The 25,560-nt window shown below is 46.7% G+C and overlaps 1 protein-coding gene across 1 annotated transcript in view; it reads right to left on the bottom strand.

The window, feature by feature from the left end:
• Nucleotides 1-8,879: 8,879 nt before the first annotated feature.
• SLC6A12 (solute carrier family 6 member 12) overlaps nucleotides 8,880-25,560 on the bottom strand; it is a 24,309-nt gene continuing 7,628 nt past the window's right edge. Inside the window, exons 4-16 of the mRNA XM_011367839.2 lie at nucleotides 23,654-23,788; nucleotides 20,623-20,763; nucleotides 19,707-19,794; nucleotides 18,561-18,693; nucleotides 17,153-17,287; nucleotides 15,658-15,761; nucleotides 15,179-15,303; nucleotides 14,613-14,725; nucleotides 13,916-14,053; nucleotides 13,108-13,210; nucleotides 11,131-11,231; nucleotides 10,440-10,610; nucleotides 8,880-9,244 (exon numbers count right to left, since the gene is read on the bottom strand). Coding sequence (XP_011366141.1) covers nucleotides 9,101-9,244; nucleotides 10,440-10,610; nucleotides 11,131-11,231; nucleotides 13,108-13,210; nucleotides 13,916-14,053; nucleotides 14,613-14,725; nucleotides 15,179-15,303; nucleotides 15,658-15,761; nucleotides 17,153-17,287; nucleotides 18,561-18,693; nucleotides 19,707-19,794; nucleotides 20,623-20,763; nucleotides 23,654-23,788 — 1,631 coding nt within the window. The 3' untranslated portion in view covers nucleotides 8,880-9,100. The remainder of the gene's footprint in view (nucleotides 9,245-10,439; nucleotides 10,611-11,130; nucleotides 11,232-13,107; nucleotides 13,211-13,915; nucleotides 14,054-14,612; nucleotides 14,726-15,178; nucleotides 15,304-15,657; nucleotides 15,762-17,152; nucleotides 17,288-18,560; nucleotides 18,694-19,706; nucleotides 19,795-20,622; nucleotides 20,764-23,653; nucleotides 23,789-25,560) is intronic.

The raw sequence follows: 25,560 nt of genomic DNA, 5'->3' as shown, positions 1-25,560 counted from the left end.
TCTGAGGAGGACACATCCGAAAGGCAGACTGAGCAGGGACCAGAGCCCTGCTAAAGTGAATCTTGCTCCATAGATTTGGCCCCTCACTAGCCAGTCCTCACAACCAATCAGTCCAAGGGTCAATCCTTCCCATCAACATGCAAACAACATTGAGTCTCAACTACAACAGGAGAGTGCACACACTCCACATAAGGGACACACCTAGAGCATCTGGATGAGGTGACCAGGGAAGACTGTGCTGCTGGGCCCCACAAGACACCTACTACATAAAGCTACTCTACTAAGACCAGGAGACTTAGGAGCGCTACCTAATACATAGAAACAAACACAGAAAGGCAGACAAAATGGAGAGACAAAGAAACATGTCCCAAATGAAATAACAAAGCTCCAGAAAAACAACTAAACAAAATAGAGACAAGTAATCTACCAGATGCAGAGTTCAAAACAGTTCAAGATGGAGACAAATAATCTACCAGATGCAGAGTTCAAAACAGCTCAAGATGCTCAATGAACTTAAAGGAAGAGTAGATGAACTCAGTGAGAACTTTAACCAAGAGACAGAAAACAAAAAAACAGATATGGAAAACATTAAAGGAGACCAGACAGAAATGAAGAATACATATCTGAGATAAAGAGTACATTCGAGGACTCAACAGAGTGGATAAAGCAGAGGATCAAATCTGCAGTTTAGAAAATGGGGTAGTGGAGGACACCCAATCAGAACAGCAACAAGAAAAAAGAATCCAAAAAAATGAGGATAGTTTAAGGGGCCCCTGGGGGCAACAACAAGCATAACAACGTTCACATCATAAGGGTACCAGAAGGAGAAGATAAATTAAAAACCTATTTGAAGAAATAATGACAGAAAATATCCATAACCTGGTGAAGGAAATAGACATATAACCCCAGGAAGCTCAGAAAGTCCCAAACAAGATAAACTGAAAGAGGCCCACACCCAGACACATCATAATTAAAATGCCAAAGACAGAAAGACAAAGAGAGAATCTTAAAAGCATCAAGAGAAAAGCAATTACCTACAAGGGAGCTCCCACAAGACTGTCAGCTGATTTCTCAACAGATACTTTTCAGGCCAAAAGGGATTGGCACAAAATATGCAAAGTGATGAAAAGCAAAGACCTACAAGCAAGATTACTCTACCCAGCAAAACTATCATTTAGAATCAAAAGAGAGATAAACAGCTTCCCAGACAAGAAAAAGCTAGAGTTCATCACCAAGCCAGTGTTACAGGAAATGTTGGAGGAACTTCTTTAAGAAGAAGAAAAAATATACCAAAATACACCAAATTATACCAAAACATACCAAAAATACAAATAATAAAATGGCAATAACTACATATTTATCAAAAAGTGCTTCAAATGAAAAAGAATTAAATGCTCTAATCAAAAGATAGGGTGGCTGAATGGATAAGAAAATAAACTCTTACATATGCTGCCTACAAATGACTCATTTTTGATCAAAAGACACACACAGACTGAAAGTAAAAGGATGGAAAAAAATGTTTCATGAAAATGGAAACAAAAAAAAATGTGGGGTAGCAATATTTATAACAGACAAAATAGACTTTAAAACAAAGGTTATAACAAGAGATAAAGAAGGACCCAATAATCTCACTTCTGATATTTATCCAAAGAAACTCAAAATACTTACTTTGAAGGGATGCATGCATCCATATGTGCATTGCAGCATTATTTACAATAGCCAAGATATGGAGGCAACTTGGGTGTCCACCAATGGATGAATGGATAAAAAAGAGGTGGTATACATATACAATGGAATATTTCTCAGCCATAAAAATAAACAAACAAACAAACAAACAAATAAATAAATGAAATTTTTACATCTGTAACAATATGGATGGACCTAGAGGGTATTGTGCTGGATAGGGTAAGTCAGACAGAGAAAGACAAGTGTCGTATGATTTCACTTACGTGTAGACTCTAAAGAACAAAATAAACAAAACAGAAACAAACTCATAGATACAGAGAACATTTTGAGAGTTACCACTTGCGGGGCGGGGTGGGAGTTAGGGAGTGTGTGAAAAAGGGAGAAGAGATTAAGAAGTGTGAATTCGTGGTTACAAAGTAGTCATAGGGATGTAAAGCATAACATAAGAAATATAGTTAATAATATTGTAATAACTATGTACAGTGTCGGATGGGTACTAGATTTATCAGAGTGATCACTTCGTAAGTTATGTAAATGTCTAATCAATATGTTGTACACCTGAAACTAATATAATAGTATATGCCAACTGTAAATGAAAAATAAAAAATATTTTAAAAAATCAACTCACATGCCTCCCCCCCCCAAAAAAAAGAAAAGAAAAATTCCCAAACTCCTTGCAATAGGTTTAGTGTAACCTTAAAAACAAAAACTAACTCAGACAAGAACAATGTGAGAAAAGAAAACTACAGGCCACCCTTGCTTATGAGCATAAATACAAAATTCTAAACAAATTGTTAAGAAACTGAATCTAGTGTTGAATAACAAAAAAATGATGCACTTTAACAAATTAGGTTTGTCCTAGGAATTAAAAGATAGTTAAATATTAGAAAATCTATTAATATAATTCACCACATTAACAGATTAAAGAAGAAACACAATATGATCACCTTAATAAATGAATAAAGGGCAATCAATAAAATTCAACACTTATTCTTTTTTAATTGAGATATAATTGACATATAACATTTATATTAGTTTCAGGTATACAAAATAATTATTTGATATTCGTATATATTGCAAAATGATCAACACAATAAGTCTAGTTAACATCCAATCAACTCTCATTCTTGATTTTTAAAAAACAGCAAACTTGAAACAGAATAAAACTTCATAGTCTAATAAATGGTATCTTTCAAAAAATCTACATAAACTATTATACTTAATAGTGAAAATTAGAATTCCTTTCAAAATTAGGAAGGAGGTGAGGATGCCTCCTACCACTACTTCTAATTACCAAGTGAAGGAAGACAAGAAAAAAATGAAAGGAATGATGATCAGAGAAATAAAATTGTCATTATTTACAGACAGTCTGATTATCTACATAAAAAAGCCCTAAAGAATGAAGAGGAAAAAGAACATTAGAATTAATTCAGAGGAAAAGCCTGCAGCTAGTTAGGGGCTGTTTCTCCTCTGCCCCACGAGTCTGTCTGGCTGCTCTGTCCGCATCCCCACTCTCTTCTGGGACCTTCTTCTCAACAGCAGACCGAGATTCCGACTGTACCTTCTGAGGACCAAGTAGGCCAGGGAGGGTGCAGGCAGGCCACCTTCCCACTCTGGGAGTCTGAGTGGAGTTGAGGGAACTGAGTGGCACTGGGAGGGACTTGTCCACTGCTAGTTACGGCGTTGCTGACACAGAACGCAGGAGTTCTGGCGGCAGGACCAGGGCCCTTTCAGCTCCACTGCAGGTGCCCTCAGCGGGTCGGTGACATGGTGTAGGCAGAGAAAGCCTCAGAGTGTGATTGCATCAGAAGTTTTGGCTGAACTCTCGCTTCAGCCATGGGGTTGGACACTGACCCTGTGGAGGGCCGCAGGCCATTGAGGACCCTCTGTCTCTGTCTATTGCATCACCTGGCAAATCTGTACTTGCCTCCCTGACCCGTCATGTGCCAGAAGGGCTCCTCAGACCACATGAGCAGCAACCTGGTCGCTGGTTGTCGCATTAGAAGCAGAGCATGCCAGAATGCAAGGCTCCAGGGCCCAGGGCACCAACCCTCTTCAGCCCCATGTAATCTGCCAGGCTTGGCCCTCTGCCGTCCTCCTCCCGCCTCTCTATATTGATGGGTGGTTAATAAGCTTTTCAACCCTGTCAAGTCCATTCAGTCCTTGTTACTTCCTTGAGCAGGGAAGCTACCTGCGCTGGGTCACCAGAGAGCAGGCACCTGAGACTAGAGTGAAGTGAGAGAGGCAGGCAGTCCTCACCAGCCTCAGAGCAGGGAGAAGAGAGCAAGGCCCAGGGTTGGGAGGGCTTTGGAGGGGTCAGAGTGGGAGAAAGGCAAAGGGCACAGACAGGAAGCGCAGCAGTGGGGCCTCCCATTCCCAGAGTGCTGAGGGACGCTCTGATGAGGGGCCACACTCGAACCCCTCAAACAAGGACGATTCTTGTACTCAGGGAGGCCAAGGGCCTATATTAGTTATCTACTGCTGCTTAACAAATTACTCCAAAACTCTGTGGCTTAAACAACAATATAAATTCATTCTCTCTCACTGTGGATCAGCAATGCAGGGCCTGCCTGGCTGGGTGTTTTTGGCCCAGGGGCCCTCATGAGGTTGCAGTCAGTGTCAGCCAGGCCTGCGGACATCTGAAGGCTTGACCAGGGCTGGAGGATCCACTTCCACAGGGTCATTCACCTGGCTGGCAAGTTGGTGATGGCTCTTGGCCAGAGATCTCAGCAACTTCTGTGTGAGCCTCTCTATTGAGAGGCTTGAGTGTTCACATGGCATGGTGACTGGCTTCCCCCAAAGCAAGTGATCCAAGAGATCAAGGTCCTTCTATGACCTAGCGGTGAAAGTCCCTCACCATCATACACCACATACACTGTGGACCAAGGGCATAAACACTAGGAGGTGAGGATCATGGTGCCTTGAGGGGAGAAGGAGGTAGGAGGTGGGTTTATCCATGGAGTTGGAAGGTTTATCCATGGAGCTCCTCTGTGACTCTGGCTATTTTAGGATAAGGTGCTAGCCTTTCCAGGAGCTGAGCTTTTAGCCCTCTGATTATATTTCCCCACAAATCTGAGTCCTGGCTCTTTATTCTCAAATCCATACCTTTCTCCTCTAGGCCCCCTAATCTATGTCCCCCTGACCCCCATATGATTCTGTTCCTTTCTCCTGCCCTAAATCCCATTTCTATAACCCTGATTCTCACCTAGGCAGCTAAAGGCTTACAAGGCTGACAGGCTGGGCGGCTTACATTCTCTCTCTTTCTCTCACTGGGGTGGGGGCAGTTCTGACCTGGGGATCAAGGCCTGTATCCCTGGGAAGCACTGGGATGGAACAGAAGGGCACAGCTGATGCTTCCTGTCCTGGGAGCAGCAGAGACAAGAGACCCTGACTAGAAGTGAAGGGTCAGCTACAAGGTGGCCTGGACAGAGAGAGCATGGTTGGGAGGTCAACTGAAAGTTGAGCAATTTCGGAAGCCCCAAACCAGAGTCAGGCCCTCTCTTATGAGGCCCTGCATAGAACAGGGTGGGAGAAGGTATAAAAATGGAGTAGCAGGCTAGATAAGGAGCAATTTCCCCTGGTCAAGTGCCCTTCCAATCTAAAACAGACCACAACCTCATACATGAGAAGTCTACTCATCAAGGGTTGGCGCTCCAATCTCAGCAAAGTTCAAGACGCTCTTCAACTCTCTGAGCTCTCCTAGCCTGGTGCAGGAGGTGGAGGGGACCAAGCATACGTTAGCCCACTCTGTAGCTCGCACACAGACAACCTACACCCTGGATGCAGGAGTAGCTCCCAGATGAAACAGGAGGTCAAGAGTCCAAGCCCAGGCCAGCACCAAGGCCCAGCCTTCTCAAGGAAGACATAGGGGGTACCAAGGTGAGTGGTTGGGGGCAGTAATCTCCAAGACACCAAAGCCTTGGAGAGCCAGCTCTGTAGAAAGCCCAGCTTGGTGGGGGTTGAGAGGGAGCAGGGAAATCCCAGGAGGAGCTCTGGGTGCCAAGAAAGTGAGATAGTCTTAGCCTCACAGATGGAGGAGTGCCACAGTCAAATTAAATGCTTTTGACTAAAATAAGGGGAAATGGGGAAAATTCCTAAGCACATCTGGATGAACTGGTAGGATTAAGAGGCAGAAGTGATCCCAAACACCAGAAAATCCAATTGAGTTCTTCGTGGTTTGGGTGTCCACTCTGCCATGGGGAGCCACTGTGGCTTGACACTCCAGATCTAGCTTTGAAAGTAAACTTGGCCATCGCGCTTCTTTAGGAAAGGGAAGAGCCTAGGTGAGAGGGAGGAGAATTGACCATGATTAATAAATAGCATCAAAGGGTCTACCAAGTGGGAAACCCACACATGAATGAGCCGGAGTTGGTGGCTGTCCTATGACTACCTCCTTCTGAGACACTGGGACTCTTAAGAATGCTGGCTCTTAGTTCCCTTTCTGCTCAAGCAAGGGTTCTGGTTCCCTCCCTTGCCCAAAGGTTCTCGGTCTTTTCCCTAGAGCATAGGTTATAAATTCAAAGGCTTTCAAACATGAAGGTGGTGTATGGGCAATAGGGAGTGGTGGAGCCTGCAACAAACTGGAGAGCACCTAAAGGTATGCACTTAAAAAGAATTTTTTTTTAAAATATCACACTGGCCAAACAAAGCATAGTCACCAGATTAGACCTCTGAGATGAGATGAAAGCAGACCCCAGGTTAACCCCACACCTGTTCTTTATGCATGCATGTGTGTGTATGCACACGCACACACATGCATGCATACACACACACACACACACACACACACACACACACCTGTATTAGTACTCTGGGCACTTTAAAGAGTCAAATCGCTACTCCTTGCCTATGTTGTGTCTCCAGTATGAGTGCATTCCCAGGACCTGTGAAACTGGCCAGAACTCCTGTTCCCCAACACTCTGTTTCCTCCAGCCCCAACCCGCCCCATCCAGATCTCCTGGACCCACAGGACATAGAGGTTCTATACTGAGTGCTGGGACTGGAAGAGGCAGTGAGAGGGAGGAACTGCTGCCGACATGCTGCCTCCAGCAGTCCCCTGTGCCAGAGAGGAGACCTTCTTGAGTTCAAAGCTAGGGGATCTGGGGCAGCTGAGAGTACTGGTTTATGTAGGGCAAGAAAGATGGGAGAGGACGACGAGCGTCTGTGAACAGTCTGCAGAGACAGAGACTGAGATTCAGGGACCAGCGAGCTGGAGAAAGCTTGTGCCCCACCAATGTGCAGAACTGCCTACAATAGAAAATGCTGAAAGGACCAGGGTTATGCAGCATGGCACACTCTTGGAAAGTGACAGTAAGCTGAGAAGCCTGGCCGTCCACCCCCATGTCCTCTGCAGCTAGGCTGCCCCAAAGCAAGCTGACTCTCTTCCTTACCAGGACCATGGGAAGAAGAATGAGAGAAGCATTTGGGTTCCAGAGGGTAAAAGCTTACACAGGAGAACTGCTCAGCTTGTCCATCCATCCTGAGGGCAGGGGTGAGGGCCCTTTCCTTCTGTTTGTAAAGGGTGCTCAAGAAGTCTGAGGCAGGGGCCCGGGGAGGCGGCACTGCTCCTATCTGCCACCAGGGGGCAGCAGAGAGGCATTATGCCTGCTCCAACTCAGGTTTCCCAGTCTTGTCAGTAAGAGCGGTCTGACTGAGACAGTTTCTTTCCATCCGTTTCTTCTGTACCTCCTTCTTCACCCACTAACTAGTCTGAGAAGGGTGAGCACAAGTACATAGAGAATTCCAGGGGGAGGCAGAAGTGGACTGCCAGAACCCAGAAGTCTGCATCTGCTTGTACCCAGTGTGACAACCTACTGGTTCTCACAAGCTGAGAAGTACCTATGTATCTGGGCAAATGAGGGTGGGTGCTCTGAGGATGGCCTGGGGCTGTCAGGGGTGGGAAGGAACTCACCCTGGCCAGACCATAGATTTTTACTCTGGCCACTGGGCATTGGTCCTGGGTGACATCTACCTCGCATCAGTCCCCCTGCAGGTGACTTCCCTTCTTCCAGCTCTCAGGCCCTGCCCCCCAGAAACTGTCCTGAGTGACCTACCTCACCTCTATTCTTTCTCCTCCCTTCTGAACACAAGCCCTGTCTTCCTCCTCCAGAAAGCCTTCTTTAGCCAGGGAAGGATCTGTATGATTTGGTAGGAACTTGGGGAGAGGAGCACCCCTGCTCACACACACGCACACCTCCCTCTCTGTGGGAGCCCAAAGGGTCAGGAGGAGAATGGAAAGTGGCAAGAATGAAGGGTCCAGAGAGGAAAACTGGTCAGATGAGAAGGGGCTGGCAGAGAAAATACCACTGTGGGGGCACCAGTCTGGGGAAAGCTGCTCACCCCCTTCACAGAAAGAACTTCTCTCCCTTCCACCCCAAAACAGCACAACCGAACAGAAATGAGGAGCGGTAAGGAAGGCTAGCACACGGGGCAAGCGATCCACACATGCTTGTTTAGTTGTGCAAGAGGGTATAATGGGAAGCACACTGGTCTGAGAACCAGAAGACCAGGTTCTAGCTGTGTGAACTTGAAAAAGTCACTTTGTATCTTTAGACTTCACCCATGAAGTCAGGGATTTGGGCAAAAGCAGAATGGCAAATGGAGCTGCCTGAAGCACTGTATTTGGAGGGATTATGAGGTGGGAAAGAATCCGTTATCAATTAACAGTGTCTATCTTGTGTACAGGGCGTACATGCCATGTATTTGCTAAGTCCAGGGATCTTCTATAAGTCCTTTCCATTCGAATGCTCCACGAGTTGATGACAACATGGCAAGAAGAGTGTGGAACTAGGGCTGGAGTTAGAAATACCTGGAGAGACTGCGTCTTAGCAAATTCAAGACAATGCTGGCATGTGAAGGTTTGCCTCCTGGCTGTTTCTCTGGTTCTTTCCCACTGGACTCCAGAATGCTAAGCCTAGTGAAGAACACCTTCTAATAAAATGTCAGAAACCAATATGGTACCTTCAGTAGCCACATCCAACAATGTGTTCCATCGTGCTCTCTGAATCAGATCACGAAATGTATTCCAATTGGTGCTATCCTCCCAATGCACAAATACAATAAACTCTAATAGGAAACATCTCTGCAGTGGGGGTTCCCACGCAGTGTGATGTGTTATAAACAGATGGCGAACTCCAAAAAGACCACCCTCTTTTATAAATAAGATGGTGTATTTCAACAGGGAGTCACTTCACAGTGTGGCATATTCCAGTGGGACCATCTTTAGCCCACCAGGAAGAGTTGCTCCAGCTGAGGCGTGGAGGGGAGTCTGGCCGCTGGCTGGGGGTGCCCAGGGACATTGCAAAGGTTCTCAGCAGGGCTGTGGTGGGAACAGAGGCGAAGGATGCCCATTGCAGGGAGAGGGTGGCCCTGACCCAGGCTCCTGGATGAGAGTCACCTGGCTTCTGGCCACATCCTACAAGTGGGTCTCTTTCTCCACAACTATCAGTCCCTCCTTCACTGGGGAGGGCCCACAGTTCTGGGTGGTTCCTCCATCCAGACATAGGTGTTGCTTGGGCTGTGGCAGGCTGGGGTCAGGGGTGATGAGCTGTCGCAGGCGCTGTGAAGAGAAGAATTGAGCGGGTGTTGTTGGTAAGAGAGGCAAAAATGTTTCTTTATGTCTGTATCTCCAAGGGCTTGCACAGGGCCAGGTACATGAGGGCAGCTCAGAACCATATGAGTGGATAAATAAATATTTTGAGAAGAGGCAATAACATGGTGTTTAAGTGTGAACTGCCTAGGTTCCACTCCTAGCTCTGTTACCTGTGCAATCTTAGGCAACCCATTTAACCCCTTTGCGCCTCATCTATAAAATGAGGATAATAAGAGTACACACCTCATTGAACAGTGCCTGGTACAAAGTAAGTTATCAATAAGTATCTTTTTTGTTCTTATTACTACTATTTTTCTTATTATTACTATTATATGTTCAATAAGTATCTATTATTGTTCTTCTTAGCAGCAGAACTACATTACTATTGTCACTGGTGTTTCTGGTGTCATCTCCTCCCCCTCCTTCTTACCTGGATTGCCAATGTAATGACTAGAGTCGTGACAACCTTCTTGTGACCATGAGGTGATAAGCTTGTGATGAAAATACAACATGCTTACAATCGAAGTGCAGAAATTTAGGAAGAGTCTGGTCCCTAACGGCCTCTTTCAGCAGCTAAACCAAATGCCAGCAACCTCTGACTCTGGTCTTCTTGATGTGTAAGAAAAAAATAAGCCTATTTGCTCATTGTAGGTTGGATATTCTGCTACTTGTAGGCCAGATAGATTTCTATAGATGTAATGTCTTTGTGGGACACTGGCTATATACCCTTCCAGGAAGGTATGTCCCAAACTCTAAACAGGGAGCCTTTTGCATTGGTCCCCCAGGAAGGGTTAAGATAAAAAAAAAAGAAGCCAGGAGCGACTATGTGTGGAATGAACAATGATAGCTGGCTATCAGTTTACCAAGATCAAGGAATCTATGCTCTATAAACCTCTGGGTCTGGGCCCATTTATGTCCTTATTTGTGACTTAATTTCTCCTTAACCCTTTGACAGTTTATCCTTAGTTAACTTGCCTAGATTCTGAAGGTCTAGGACTCTGGGACTTTTGAATGGTTCTGAAAATGAAACTATTGGACTAGTCTTCAAAGACACATCTCTAAGTTTCTGTTAGACTGCAGGGTTGCCCTACCTTCAGAGCTGGGCCCCCAAATCCCACCGCTTAGCACCCTCTTTAATTCATCACATGCCCTAGGCTCCTACCTTCTTAAAGGAACCCTGGGTCTTCAGGAGGGTGATGATGATGAAGAGCGGGACACAGGCCATGGAGGAGAGACCCAGGAACCAGCCAATGAAGTATCCCCAGGGAGGGTACACATAGATGTTGTTGTACGTGAGAGGTGTATATTTGCTCAAGGAGAAGAAGAAAGTGGCCTAGAAAGAGGCAAACACAGATAGGAGAGAGAGAGAGCCATTGAAACTCTCTCCTCAGCTTCTTAAATATCCAGTGACAGAGGACAAGTTTGAATACACTGTGGTGTATCTATGAGGTGGAATAATAAAAAACCATTTGCAAATCGTGGGCCCAGGCATCACTCACATCAAAGACTGAGACAGGGAGAAAAATAAAGGAAGGGAGGGGAAATGAAGGAGCTCTAAGCAGACAAAGAGACCAATGACTGGGAAAGTAGGCAGGCGAATAGAGGTGCTGTGAGAAAGGGATGGAGCAAGAATTAGAATAGATCATAAGGATGATAAAGCAAACAGATGGAAAGATGGCCCCAGAAAAGAAGGGCAAGGGAACCAACACATCCCAGGGAATGGACCAGCCTCCCAAGGTCACTGGACAGGCAGGGAAGGAGCCCCAGAAATCAGGCATCCTGTTCCACATCTCCCCGTGTCTGCTGGAGGCAGAAGGGAATAAAGGAGTAGCTGGAATAAAGTGAGCACATACCAGGCAAAGCCCAGGGGTCAGGAAGAGCCAGGAGATCTTCACCAGGGGCCATGGCCGGTAGCCAATCATGTCCTCAACGTTGTCATAGAAACGGTCCGCCCCTGCCCAGGCACAGTGGAGAAAGAGTGAGGACAGAAGGGTGGGGACAGCTCGTGGATATTGGGAACAACTCACCTGGTTTTGTGCTCTTCCCCCAACCCTGTGAGGGAAAACTGGATCAGGGTACATGAATGAGATGGGTCCCTGGCATCCCAGCCACAGCTCAGGGAGTGAGGCGAGAGAAGAAGCTGCCACCAGTAAGCCAGGGGCCCTGGAGAGAGTCACCCAACCTTCCAGTGCAGTCTCTTGTCGTCCTGTCATGGGATGAAGACCCCCATCATCCTAACCACAGAGGAGGGTGTGAGCCTAAAATCAGGCTCAACACTACACAGATGCTTATTTATCTGCATAGTAAAGATGAATTCGGTTTCAAGTCAAAACAGCAAAATGGCAAGTGTGCCACTGCTCATACAGAGCCCGCTAAGCTCATATAGGGCCAGTCAGCTGCTGAGAAGGGAATGGAACCATGGTCTGGATTCTAGACTTCAGAGGGACCCACTCTGCTTTCTCAGTAAAGTGCGGTGCGTATATAAAAACACTGACTGGTTTTGTCTGGTTTGGTTTAGTGGCCTCCGGTTTCCACATTTGTTCTGCCTCCTAAGAAGTGAAGAGTCCCAGATGGGTGAAGACACTTGGAGGGCCCCGCTAGCTTCCCCTCACCAAAAAAAGATACTTTCCCTCTGGTCACGTAGGCAGGAAATGCCCCCATTAAAGAGTCATTCCTTTGGCTTCTAAACTTCTCCCCAGTTGAAAACCAGATACTGCTAAGTGTAACATGTTAAGGCTTATCAACCATTTACACTTGCGTGAGCTCACACAGCTAGTAAGTGGATGAACCATTATCCATCTGGGGTTAAGTTTATCAGATCATCTCTGGGAGCAAGTTCTGAAATGCAGAAGAGGAAAATCAGGAAGACACCAGATGCTTGAGTAAGAAGGAAAGAGACACCTCTAAGGAGAGAAAGAGAAACCAAACAGGAAGGCTGAGGGTAGGAAAATGAAACTTTTCTACTCATGGCTTATCCTGAGGCCTCAGTACGTGGCACCCTTTACCCTGTCTGCCCTGAGCCTTGTGACATTGGCAATGTGTCCCCCACAGCTTGGTACAGTGGAGCCAGACGGACCTGGGGTACAATAATGGCTCATTCATTGACTAGCTATGTGAGCTCAGGCAAGAGCTGTAACCTCTCTGAGCCTCACTTTTTCCCTGTAAAGGGCTCTCCTGACAATTGTGAGATAGCACGTGACACGAGCCCCACTCACAGCAGTACGTTGACTCAGTAACTAAAGGTTTCTCTCCCTATTGTTATTAGGCACTAAGACAACGTGGATGGTATGGCATTCAGCACTGGTTAGTTATCTCAGAGCTGAGGGGCCAGGGCTGTGGGAAGAAGTCAGTGGAAGACACAGTTTACCTCAGTGTAAGATAGAAATGCACAACCACCACACTGAAAAAGGTACCGCAAAAACACAGGAATGATTTTCCTGTTCATGGACGTGGTCAAGCAAAATGTGGGTGATAACTTTGAAAGGGAATGTGAGAATCTGTGGAGGATTGGACTAAGTGGCCGTGAAGGTCCCTTCTGACTGGGATTCCCACTGGGGAAGAACCTCTGGCAGCCTTTGTATCAAGACAACTGTTCACTGTTATTTATAATGACCCTCACTATTCAAGGAACTCAGTGTTGTCATTAGCCCTGTTCTACCTGTGTAATGAGAACTGCCTGGGTTCCCAGTGATGGATAAACTTCCCAAGTAGAAAGAACCAGGACAGCAATCGAAACCATATAGAAACCAGAGCCTAGCACACCCTGTCTCTCATCCTGGGCAAGTCTCTCATTCTGGGGTTCCAGAGGTTCTTCCCCCAACCCCACTTACCGTACACCCAGCTGATGCAGATTACTTCAAACATTGAAAGGAAGAGCAGGCATATGCCACTGGAAGCGTAATAATCAAACAGCTGGAAGATATACATCCCGCCCTGTGGAGAATGGGGTGGGGCTGAGGCCTTGGCGAGAGGACAAACACTCATCTGGGTGCCATCCTGCCCAGCCTATGGGAAGTCATTCCTTGCATCTAAAAAGAGTTTTCTGTGTCTGTCTCTATCTTCCGGCCCCTCGTTTAACATCAGGACAATGATTTCTGACATCTGGAAGAACGCTGGGGACTGTGGTGGACATATACTGTTTTGTATGCCCAGCATCCCTCTCCCTGCTCCGGGCCTGAAGAAGAGTCATGGCTGGATACTGGCCACACGCTCAAGAAAAAGGCGTTCTCTCTCCTCTGGGGCTGCGTGGGTGGCAGAAGGTGAGCCTGAAGCTGCACCAGCCTTCTTTAATATCAGGAGGGCAATCTGGCCAAGAAAGAAGTTACTAGAGGGAACGGAGCCAGGAGACAGAGAGGAGCAGTTCTGACCACGTTATTAGAGTAACTGGATCCAATCATACCTAGGACAAAACTTCTCTCCATGACCCCCCAAATTCCTCTTCCTGCATAAGCCAGCTGGCGTGGTTTCAGAGAGAGTACTACACCAGTAACATTCATTGGTGGTTCCTACAACTTCACGTGAGGGTGTCGACACCCCCATTTAGCAGATGAGGAAAGTGTGACTCTGAGAAGGGTCAGTGGTGTCACCGATGGTCCTCTCACCCTGGGGCCCAGCCTGCAGGCTGCCATCCCTGCTCACCTCAGTGACCAGGAGAAGCCCAATCAGGTAGCATATGACAGCAACAGCGAGGATGAGGAGCTCTCGCCGCCCGCTCTTCCGGAGCTGCCTGGGGAACATGTCCACGGAGGCCGTCACCAGGCACTCCACACAGACAAACTGCAGACCAGGAAGGAAGCGTGGGTGAGAGGGGCCACCTGCCCTTGAGCCTTCCCCAGCATGGCCTTGCCCCAAGCTCCTCTCACCCCACTCACCCATGCTGATGCACAAGAGTGTAGGGAGGGTGCAAAGGACAGAAATGGGGGATGGCCAGGGGTGAAGCCAGCCTGCTCTTGCCCACATCTCCACAGAAGGCCCCAGCAGTGAAGGTTGGAAAGGTGATATGTGTTCTGTCCCCAAGGCTATGGGAGCAGGGTGGGCAGCTTGAGGTAAGCAGCTGGAAGGAGGCTGGAGGGGCATTTGAAAGAGCACAATCATGTGTGGGGAACGGTCAGGCATTGGGGAACAAAGCACTGAAGTGGGTCGCGAGGTCACCCAACTCTGAAGTGGGTCGCAAGGTCACCCAGCTCACCCCAAGGACTATCCCTAGACAGCAGAGGGGACCTCAGAATACATGGTCAGGGGAAAGGGAGTTAGGAGGAAGGTAATGCCAGGAAATGAGAAGTAGAAAGAGGGTCACCAGGGCAGAGCTGGGCAGGGCTGGGCTAGAGTGACGAACCTGGCTGTCCAGCCCTAGGAAGATGAGCATAATGAAGAAAAGGCAGGACCACAGCTGGGATAAGGGCATCATAGTCACAGCCTTAGGAAATGCGATGAAGGCCAGACCAGGACCTGCCAGGACACAACACAATCAGGTGAGCACAGGGCTCCTGCTGCCCTCAGGGAATGCCCCTCTCTGGAGGCACTGTGTGAGTGCATGTGTGTGTATGTGAGAGTGTGTGTGAGTGTGTGTGTGTGTGTGTGTGTGTGTGTGTGTGTGTGTGTGTGTGTGTGAGTGGGGTAGTTCAAGAGGGCGGGGTAATTCCTTCCATTATTCTCCTTTTCCCAGGTTCTGGGGAGCATGCTGTTCATTCATTCATCCATCCATTTCTCCATCCATGCATGCAACTGTGGATTTATCCACACATCCATCCTCCCTCCCTCCATGGTTATGGAGGCCCTGCTCTGTTCCAAGCACTGCCCCTAAATGCTAAAAGGGTCATAGGCCCCTTCCCTTTCTATAGGAGGATCTGTGTTCGCTGACCCTCCTTCTCCTCAGGTCCCAGACAGCAAAGTGGCACCTACCTGACTCGGCCACTTCAGAGATGGGCACCCCTTGCTCTTGGGACATGAAGCCCAGGATGGAGAAGACCACAAACCCAGCCACAAAGCTGGTGGCACTGTTCAGGAAGCAGAGGGCGATGCAGTCCCTGTGGGAGGGCGAATGCAGATAAAATGAGAAGGAAATGGGAGAGAGAAACCCATCACACAAGGAGAGATCAGAAGATAATAAGAGAGTAAAGAGGAGAGAAAAAAGGAAGAATAAATGGGAAGAAAAAGAAAGAGACCAAGATCGGGTTTCAGAAGGCAAGAAGAAGAGAGGGAGAGAGAAAAAGAAGGAAGAAAGAAATTTATTCTGGAGAAGAGACCCACAATGTCAATTCGACATGACTTGTAACTCCCTGATAATAAAGGAAGAAGGCCTGGGCCCACCCGCAAGAGCCGCCCTCCTTAGACCATAGTCAGGCAGGGTCCCCCCAGAGCCACCAGCCCCCTGTTCCTACTTGTAGCAGTTGTTGTGGTACTTGTTGTAGCTGCCCAAGGCTGTCAGGCAACCCTGGCAGATGGCAAAGGAGAAGAAGATCTGGGTGCCTGCATCCATCCACACCTACGTGAGACCCCAAGAAAATGGTAAGGGAGAGCCGAGGGAGCCCACCAGGGCCTCGAGCCGGGCTTATCAGAGCCCCAGACCCTTCCTTCACACCACAGGCCTGCTCAGTGTTCCCTGAGAGTCAATTATATCCCAACTCTCTGTTAACATGTCCTTCTCTAACAGGCAGGGTCCATTTCTAACTTGGTTCTGTGGGCACTCAGTAAGCACCAAACATGTGTGCGTTACTTAAATTTCTTAGGTGGAGTCTGCAACTCATGGCTGTGCCCTAGGGAAGGATAGGCTTTCTGCAGGGGGAGCGGAGAGGCACTTGGATCTCATTCAACAAGTAGAATGTGCCTTAGGCAGCGATACTGGGGCATAGGGGCCGCACCATTAAAATATAAAGAAAAAACACCAAGCCTCTTGGGGGTGGAAGGGCAGAGACAAAGAATGTGCTCAGACAAGTCCTAGAATAGGAAATACAAATGGTAAGTAAATATGTGAAAAAATGTCCAAACTCGCAGTAAAAAAAAAAAAAAAAAAAAAAAAAAAAAAAAAATTAAAAAACAACATGATACAATCTTGACCCGTCAAAGACTGAAATAAATTATAATCAAATCTCTCATGGGCCCTGCAGAAAGAAGGATACCCTCAACACTGGCAGTGAAATCTACATTTCTCTAAAGCCACTACATTTCAAGAACCTTAAAACATGCAGTCTTTGAGTTAGGAATTTCACATCTAACTACTATCAGGACATCATGAACAGAGATGTGGTCAAAGATTTAAATACAAAGTATTCGTTGCAGCTGTATATACTATCATTAAAAAGATACATGACCTATATGTCTAAGAACAGGGCAAGAGGCGAGTAAATAACAATACCTGCCCCAGGTGTGAGCGCTCAGAGGGCACAGAGCCTGGTCTGTGGTGTCCACTGCCCTACACCAGCACTATAGCACTCCCTGGCACTTAATGGAGCTTCAGAACATTTTGGTTGAATGAATGAATGAATGAACAAATGATGGATGGAGGAAATATTATACAAGTGCTAAAAATGACATTTACAAATGAATTTAATAACATGGAAAATGCTTACAATATAATTTAAGTGAAAAAGAGATATCTTTCTTTCCACATATATAATTATCTCAACTATGTTAACTCACACACTCACACACATCAGCTAGGAAAAGAAGTTGGAAGGAAATATACTAAAATGCTATCAGAGATTGTAGCTAGGTGTTAGGATTACAAGAGATTTTTAGTCCCTTTTTCATAATTTTCTTCTACGTTATTTAACTTTTCTTAAAGAGGGCACCTGAACACGATCAAAGATTTTCACAAGTGCAGCTCTGGTTTGGAGTGAGGGACATTGTGGGCATGGTCCTCAGCACAGTTCCTACCTGGGGGTCCTTCAGGCGAGACAAATCTGGCTTCAGATAATAGATGATGCCCTCATATGCTCCAGGGAGTGTGACGCCTCGGATCAACAGGATAATCAGCATCAGGTAGGGAAACGTGGCTGTGAAATAAACAACCTGGAGGAAAAGCCAAAGTCACTCCTGGTGGGGTCATAGCAGCCAGGAGGTAACAGGGAGTCTGCAGGGGTCCTCCTGTCGCCCATCCCCAGGTGGCACGAGCCACACCTAGTTCAGTGTCTGACACCTTCTTAGAGACACCTGAGAGAGGTGAGCACACAAAACTTTCCACACCTTCCTTTCCACATTCCAGTGGGCCTTGGGCCCCCCAGGAGAGTGTGAGAGACACATCAGCAGGGCAAGTGGGGAGGAGGAAGAGCAGGGAGGGGTACAAGTTTCCAGCCGTAACATTTCAAAGTCTATTTTTAAATCCAGAATCTGGTCTCCCTTAACCCCTTATCCTGGCTGTTCTCCCATGTCCCCTGCGGAGGGAGGGCCTCTCCTTCACACAGGGGAGGGTGACCAGATTTGTACAGTCATCTGTGAGGAAACTGAGACTGTATTTTTCCAGGCTTGAGATTGGGAAGCAGAAATGGCCTGAGCTCTAAGGTATTGGAGACACTCAGAGGGGACGCCACTCTGCCTTGATCAAGCTCAGCTCCTTACCCAAGGTGGTGGCACTATCTGTGTTGTTATTATTACTATTTAATTTTTGTCATTACCATTACTGTTATTATTATTTTGACAACCTACAGAAGGAAGAGGCTGCTGCAGGAGCAGGATAATCAGAAAAGTCAATATCTGTCTATTCCTGCCTTTTAAAAGCATGAAGCATCTCTCTCAGCTTCTCTGGGTTGGAAACAATGCTCAAATCTGAACTCTCGCCATACATACAACAAGCCACTGTTGTCTATTCTTGGCTATAACACCTTCAATGATTGGATACTCGCCACTTCAAAGACAGTTCTATTTGCTATTTCATGCTAAACATTGTCTTCGTGTGTTGTTCAATAAAAAAAGCAAGTCATAAGAGTATCTGATCCTAATATACACACATAATAGATACAGCTACACACATACATACATATAAAGAGAACTGGAAGGCAGTGCAGCAGAATGTTAACAAGGATTAGTAGACCCAACCTGCCATCATGCTGATGGCTTGTACAGTGCTTAGATCTGACGGTGGGACTTTTATGTTTCTTAATTTGCTCTGTATACTACTTACGTAAACAGGTCTTTTAAAATCATATTGAAAAACAAAGTCTTTCCTTGTATTGAACTAAATTTTGCCTTCCTACAACTTTCCCTATTCTCACTGAGCCTCTCCCTTAAACTACACTTTCTTTCAGTTCTTTAGAGGGATGCTGTGAGTGTCCCCAGAACACCTCACCTTTCCTGTGATCTTGACCCCCTTCCAGATGCAGAAGTAGCAGATGACCCAGGCAAGCAGGAGGCACAGGGCCAGCTCCCAGCGCAAGGCCCCCAGGTCATGGATACCTGAGGTGATGCCCAAAACACGTCTCCTGATGGGTTGGGAAAAAATAAATAACCAGGTAAAAGGCTAAAGGGAATAACTTGCCTCTGTCATCAATTCTCTTGATTCTTAGAGCTGACCCTGCAGATCTTATATTCCAGACTTCCCCTGCCTCCATCTTATTCTAACTTCCCCACAATCATGCCATATTCCCCGCTATGGTCTATATGCCCCTGGCTGTTAGAAGACAAAATCATGTTATACCACAGGTATCCTTGTCTTTCTAATTCATCCAGATTTCTCTGTTGTACAGATATAGGAGTATGGGAGAGGTGTGAGGAATGTATGAATGAGTAAAGGGAGAGTAAATTATATATATATATATATATATATATATATATATATATATATATATATATATATATATATGCAGATCGATGAGCAAGTATATGGGTATCAAGTGGAGGGGCTGAGTGTATGATAGTATCTAAAGATGTGTACAGGGGTGATGGAAATGTGTGTGTGAGAATGTAGGTGGACATGTGTGGGCGCAGGTGGGTATGAGCGTGTAAGTGGTTATGTGGGAGGGTGAATGTATAAGTGTAGAGTTTGCCAATTTCTGTGGTGTAAATACTCCCACCTTGGCCAATGTGACATGACTACACATGGAGTTGGGAAGAGATGTGCACAATCAGCTCTCCTAAGCCAACCAGGCTGTTACCAGCACACCAACAGATATGTGTGAGTAGATGTGTAAGTCTGGGTGGGTGCATGGGATGTGGGGAGTGTGAGGGTGTAATGAGGCATGTGTGAGAATGCCAGTTAACATGGATAAATGTGTAAGTCTAGCTAAACATAGGTGGATTTGGGGGATGTAGGTGGACAACTGTGGGCAGATGTGTGAGCATGCCCTCATCTCTCAGTGATGTGTGGGGGTGGGAATAAGTGCTGGGAAACATGCACCGAGAGCCTTAAATTTGCACTCCAAATTCCAGATCTCAGACATCCAAATTTCCTCGACTTAAGGACCCCTGGCACATGGCAACCAGGCCCAGCACCTACTCCCAGAATTCCATGACAGGTGAGGTGAAGTTCTCAGAAGGCATCACTTTGTTAGCTCCAGAGTGGTTCAGAAAGTCCATGCAATGCTCTGTCGGGGACAAGGTAAGGAGTGCATCGGTTAAGAACGAGATGGGGAGAGATGCCCTCATACCCAAGACCCCCTGACCCTCTGGCCTTGCGTCCTGGTAGTCCCCATCATTCTCAGTCCCAAGAGCTTCCTTTGGAGCAGCCACCTCCAGAGTGTCAGGAGTTGGCTGCTCAGATGGTTCATGGAACCAGCCCCCCATCTTGTGTGCCTGACACTGCTCTGACATAATCCAGACTTCGGAGGCACTCTGCCCCCATGTAAGTGGCTCCTTCAGATAGCACTCTGTCACAACTCAACAGTCAAAGGGACTGAATTCTTGTGCCTGTCCCCCTCCCATGGAATGCTGCTCACATGGGCTCTTTCTCATCCTTCAACCCTCAGCTAGCCCTCCTCCCTCCTATCGTTATGTAGTTACTGCACTGTTTCTTTCACACATTGTAATTTGTAATTATTTTGTTAATTTGTCTGTTTCTGCCACTAGACTGCATGCTTAGTGATGGCTGGGGCCATGTTGCCTGTGTTCACCTTTGGCTCTCTAGCAGCTGCACTGTGCTTAGCACACAATAAATGCACAGTAAATGTTTGTTAAGTCAATGGACAAGTGAGTGATGCTAACCTCTTGCAGCTGTATAACACATTTACGGTCCCATTGGATTTTCGGGTTTAATGGCTGGTCTGAGGTCCCATAGAAGGGTCAGCCAGCAAACCTGGCACCAAAGGCTACATAGCTTAGCTTTGAGGCTAGTTCTGCCATGTGCTCCCATCACCAGACACTACGGGCCCAGCCCCTAGGGAGAGCCCACATCCCGGGGCTAAAGCGATGGATACCTGTGTTCCAGGTATTGGTACAGGTCGTCCAGGGTAGCTCAGAGGTAAAGGAGCTGAACAGATAGAAGAGGGCCCAGGCGAGGATGATGATGTAGTAGACGTTCAAATAGGCCTCAATGACCACAGATGCCATACCAATGCCTTCCGGAGCGGGGGAGGGGCAGGAAGCAATAAGAGAATTCAAGAGATCGATGTTAGCCCCAAAAAAGTCACCTAAAAGCTGCCAGTTGTGATTAGAATGATACTGGGTGCCACACAAGAAGACAACCAGGGTTAGTTCATTGGCATGAGAAGCCATTTATGCATCCTCCCATTTTTATAATATATATTTGAATGTGTATCTTTTTTTTTTTAATGAGAAAAACTCTGGAAGGATCATCATCTAAAAGTTAACAAGTGGTTCTTTAGGTGATAGGATTTGAGTTCCCTTTTTAAAGTTTTTTTCTTTTGTCTATCTGCATTTTCTAGTTTTGCTATTATAATCATGCATTACTTGCAAAATGAAAAGGAAGAACAAAAAAATAAGCAGGAAAATTTTGGTAAGAATCAGTCTCAAAATAAGAGCAAAACCCAGAAGAAAGCAGCAAGGAAGAGAGCCACAGCGGCTGTCAAATACTGTAGAGCTTGGTGCTCATCCTCCACACCATCTCCTCTGGAGAGGGAGGCAAGTGATCAGAGGGTAAACACCCTCTGTTCTAACACCCAGCAGCAGTGGAAGTTTAGGGTGCAGCCTGTGTCCTGGGCGGACACATCTTGGGGTGAGAGGGAGCAAGAGCAGGAGCAGTCACTCACCCACTCTGCCTGTATCGTACAACTGTGGGATCTTTGCTGCAGTAAGGTTAAAAGTAGCACGTTGCCAGGGCAGCTCTTAGTCTCGAAGTGTGAAAGCCAGGCGGGGCTCTGCCTGGGGGAGGACCCGCTTGTTTGTCCTATGTCCAGGGAAATGGAGGCTTAAGAACTAATGAATGAAGGTTAGAGGATGACAGACAGCCAAAGGCTGGTCCTACAAACAATGCTGACTGTCAGCAACGCCCCTACTCCCCGTGCCAGGAGAGTCTGCCCAGATTATCTGTTCCTACTGGTCTGGCAAACTCCGCAGGAGGCAGGAGGGGTTCCTTGGTGGAGTCTCTGTGAAGCATCCAGGCCACTGTGGAGCTGGAGGGTGGGCGGGCAGTGAGGAGGGGTTGGACAGTGTCCTGGGGCAGCATCAGCTTGGGCCTCTGGAGGGGAGGTAACCAAGGTTGCCAAAGGCAGGGGGATCCCCCGGGGGGCTAGTGGCCTCTGACGGGGTATTTAGAGTGCACGGATGCCCACACAACAACCAAGGGGCCACAGCGCAGTGGGAACAGGCTGTGCTCCTGCTGCCCACCAGACCCAGCAGTCCCATCAACGCTGGGGACCGCTAGGAGGCCTGACTGCCAGGTGGGGAAGGGGCACAGCCATCTCTGGGGGCGAGGATGAGGTCAGGGAGAAAGCTCGCTCCTACTTGTAAGTTGAGGAAGGAGGGAGGGTGTGGGTGAGCAGAGAGATGTGTTTTCTCAGTGTCTCTCCAGTGTGCACAGGTTTGCTGGGAGGGTGGATGTGGGGCAGAGGCAGGTAGGCAGGTAGGGAGCTGGTAGTAAGCAGCCTGGAGGATCCCACCAACATAAGTGCACCCCCACTGAGTGAGCCTGTCCCTGAGACTCTAGGCCTTGGAGTCTCCTCAATTGGGAAAATAAGGAAGGAGCAGCAGTGCCTTCCCCTAAGCCCCTGAGCATCTAATGCTGTTTGCTTGCCTTGTCCCTGGCTCTCTCCTCAGAGTTAGTACCTGTGTGCCAGAGAGGCCAGCCCTGCTGGTGCCACCCATGAGCTTGCTTGGCCCTGGGGATAGAGCCCAGTTGGGTGGGAATTAGGCTGCCACTGAGGTCCAGAGCAGAACACCAGAAACTGTATGCTCTGGCTGAGGGCACAGCACTCCCAAAGCACCCAGAACTCTGGAGTAGAAACGTCGATGAGCCAAGCTCTATCCTGCTCCAATCCCTCACTGCTGCCCCTACAGGGGCCCCATGGAGGCCCCAAGAGGAATCAGTACCAGGCTAGCCTTGCCTCCCCAACCCTTTGGCACACACCCCCCCAAATCAGTAGTCAGGTTTCCAGCCTGCACAGGAGCCAGAGTCCCCCACCATGCCCACCTCTGTCTAGCCTTCTAAGCTGGACGGCAACCCCACGTAGCCTAGTCCCTGGGGCTCCCTTAGGGACTGACGTGAGGGGAAGAGTCCTCTCTCCATTTCAAACTAAAAGGAACCTCTCAGGGACAAAGAGACTCTTTGGGTTTCTTTTCTACAGCCCCCCAGGGGGCTGGCCCAATCATCTTTAGAGGGGGCTGGGGAAAGATACTCCAAGCTGTTCACATTAGTGTCAGCAGATGCATAGAGAGAGGACAGGAGCTGTCCCTAACGTAATCTCCAACAGAAGAAAGAACATGACCTTTCAGCTCAGGTAGACCTGGGTTCAAATCCTTAGCAAAGAAGCCCATTTTTCTCAACTACAAAATGAGGTGACTAAAGTTATTATTAGAGGATTAGATGAAGAAATGCAACAGAAAGTGCTGATATGAGCTCTGACATACGGTAGGGCTCAAGAGATGTTATGTATCATCATCATCATCATCATCATTATATAATAATAATACGTTATTATTATATACTTTGGAGGTACATCTGGGACCACACATGTACACAAAAACATGTTTTCCATGAAGCTAGTGAAAATGAAGCTTCAGGTTTCCCCACATACAAGGGGGAAAAGGCTCTGCACCTGATTTTTCATTGTAACTTTGTATCGTCTTTCTTGAGGAGTGCCTTCCTCCTCAGGATTTATAAGCTTCCTGCCCCACAAAGCCTTATTATACTTCCTGTGTGCCCCACAGCACTTAGCACAGGATGAGAGTGGATAAATGAAAGAAGTGGCTAGAGAATAGGAAGGAAGGGTTGATGGAGAGATGGAGGCAGGTTGGTGGCCTGCAAAGAGGAGGGTGAAGGAGAACACTTACCCTGGAGGAGGGGGCAGATCTTCCTCCAAGCTGTGACGCTCCCTTGGCTGGTGTACTGGCCCAATGCCACCTCCAGGAAGAACACCGGGATGCCACAGGTGAGGAAGAAGATAAAGTAGGGGATGAAGAAGGCTCCTGCAGAGAGGGAGGCAGAGCCTGAGACTTTCGTCCCTAGGCCCCTCCCAGAAACCTGTGCTCCAGCACCCAGAATCCTTAATCTCCCGCCTTATCCCTCCCAGGGTCCCAAGTCGGCTTCCTCTTATCTGTGAGCAGAGACAGGCAAAAATTTTCCAGTCTGAACCCCGCTAAGGACAGGAAAGATCTTTGAAGGGAAATGAAATAAAATTTTGGTAGAAATCCTAATGCGTGCACTATTTATTTTCTAAGTGTGCTTCACAAATCTAGTCGATTTATTATTTTTGGAACAAAAACGTGTGTTCAGTATAATTTGATATGCTTATTAAATTATCAAGTTTGTTACATTTTAGAAAAAAGCAAACAAACAAAAACACCTTGAAAAAATTATTTTCTCTCTAATAATTTTCAAAGGATTTTTTCCCTCTACCAGGCTCTCATCTGAACGGGGCACTCAGCAAAGGCCATTCTTCTGCTCAGGCAGACTCTCGGAAACTGGTGATCAGCCAGGTGATCAGGCATTGACCTGCAGCCCCAATAGGTGGTGAGCAGCCAGGTGAACAGGCATTGACCTGCAGCCCCAATAGGTGGCCAGGCCTAAAAGATATCCAGCAGATTACATGTGAATGGATTTGAAGGTTACCTTAAGCCCATAGGACCCACTTCAGTCACTAAGACATCTATCTCACCTCAGAAGTGTGCCTGTGGGTGAATGGATTATTGTTTATTGCACAATAATAACACTTAGCACTTATTTGGTGCTTACTGTGTATCAGGCACTCTTCTAAATGTTTCACCATCATCAAAATCCTCACACAACAACCTCTCCTGGGATAGGTACTATTGTTATGTCTATTCTATGGACGAGAGGCCATTTTAAAGATTAAAAAACTGAGACACAGATGAGGAATCTGAGGCACAAACTCTCGTGGTCTGATCTTGAGTCTGTGCTCTTAACTATCACATTATAATGCCTCCCAAGTAATCCATATCACTTTGTAGAAAAAAAACCAGAAATTACAAAAAGAAAGAAAGGATAAAAGCATTACATATCCTTCCAATTTCTTATAAACACACATTTCCATTTCTTTTTTAAAAAAATGAAAGACTACTATATATTACTTGATAATAATTTTAAAATGTATATTAAGAACCTCTTTTCATATCAATAAATACGTATCTATGCCATCATTTTAATGGCTGTGTAGTATTCCACTTTGTGCATCTATCGTGGTTTCTTTTGTCAATATCTCCTTTGACCTTTATTATTGTTTCATGAGAAACCCTGCTGTGATAAAGACCATTAATCCGCATCCTTGTGTGCTTGTCTAATTTGCTCCTTGGTATAAATTTCCAAGAGAGGAATTGATGGGTCAGAGAGTGTACACGTTTTTTCGTGGTAAAATATGTATAAAATAAATCTTACCATCTTTAAGTGTACACTTCAGTGGCATTAAGAACATTCACATCGTTGTGCAACTAGCACTGCCATCCATCTTCATAACCTTCTCATCTATCCCAAACTGAAACTCTGTACCCATCAAACACTCTCCATTCCCCTGTTTCTACTTTATTTAAATCTGAATTTCCCTATTCTAAGCAACTCATATAAAATGAATCATGCAGTACTTAACCTTTTGTGATTGGCTTATTTCACTTAGCGCAATGTCTTCAAGATTCACTCATGTGGGAGCATGTGTCAGAATGTCCTTCCTTTTTAAGACTGAATAACATTCCCGTGTATGTGTAGACCACATTTTGTTTATCCACTC

Source organism: Pteropus vampyrus, unplaced genomic scaffold (genome assembly GCF_000151845.1).
Source record: "Pteropus vampyrus isolate Shadow unplaced genomic scaffold, Pvam_2.0 Scaffold137, whole genome shotgun sequence".
Classification (NCBI taxonomy): Eukaryota; Metazoa; Chordata; class Mammalia; order Chiroptera; family Pteropodidae; genus Pteropus; species Pteropus vampyrus.
The sequence above is the reverse complement of the archived record's forward strand: the minus strand, read 5'-3'. Positions and strand labels throughout refer to the sequence as shown.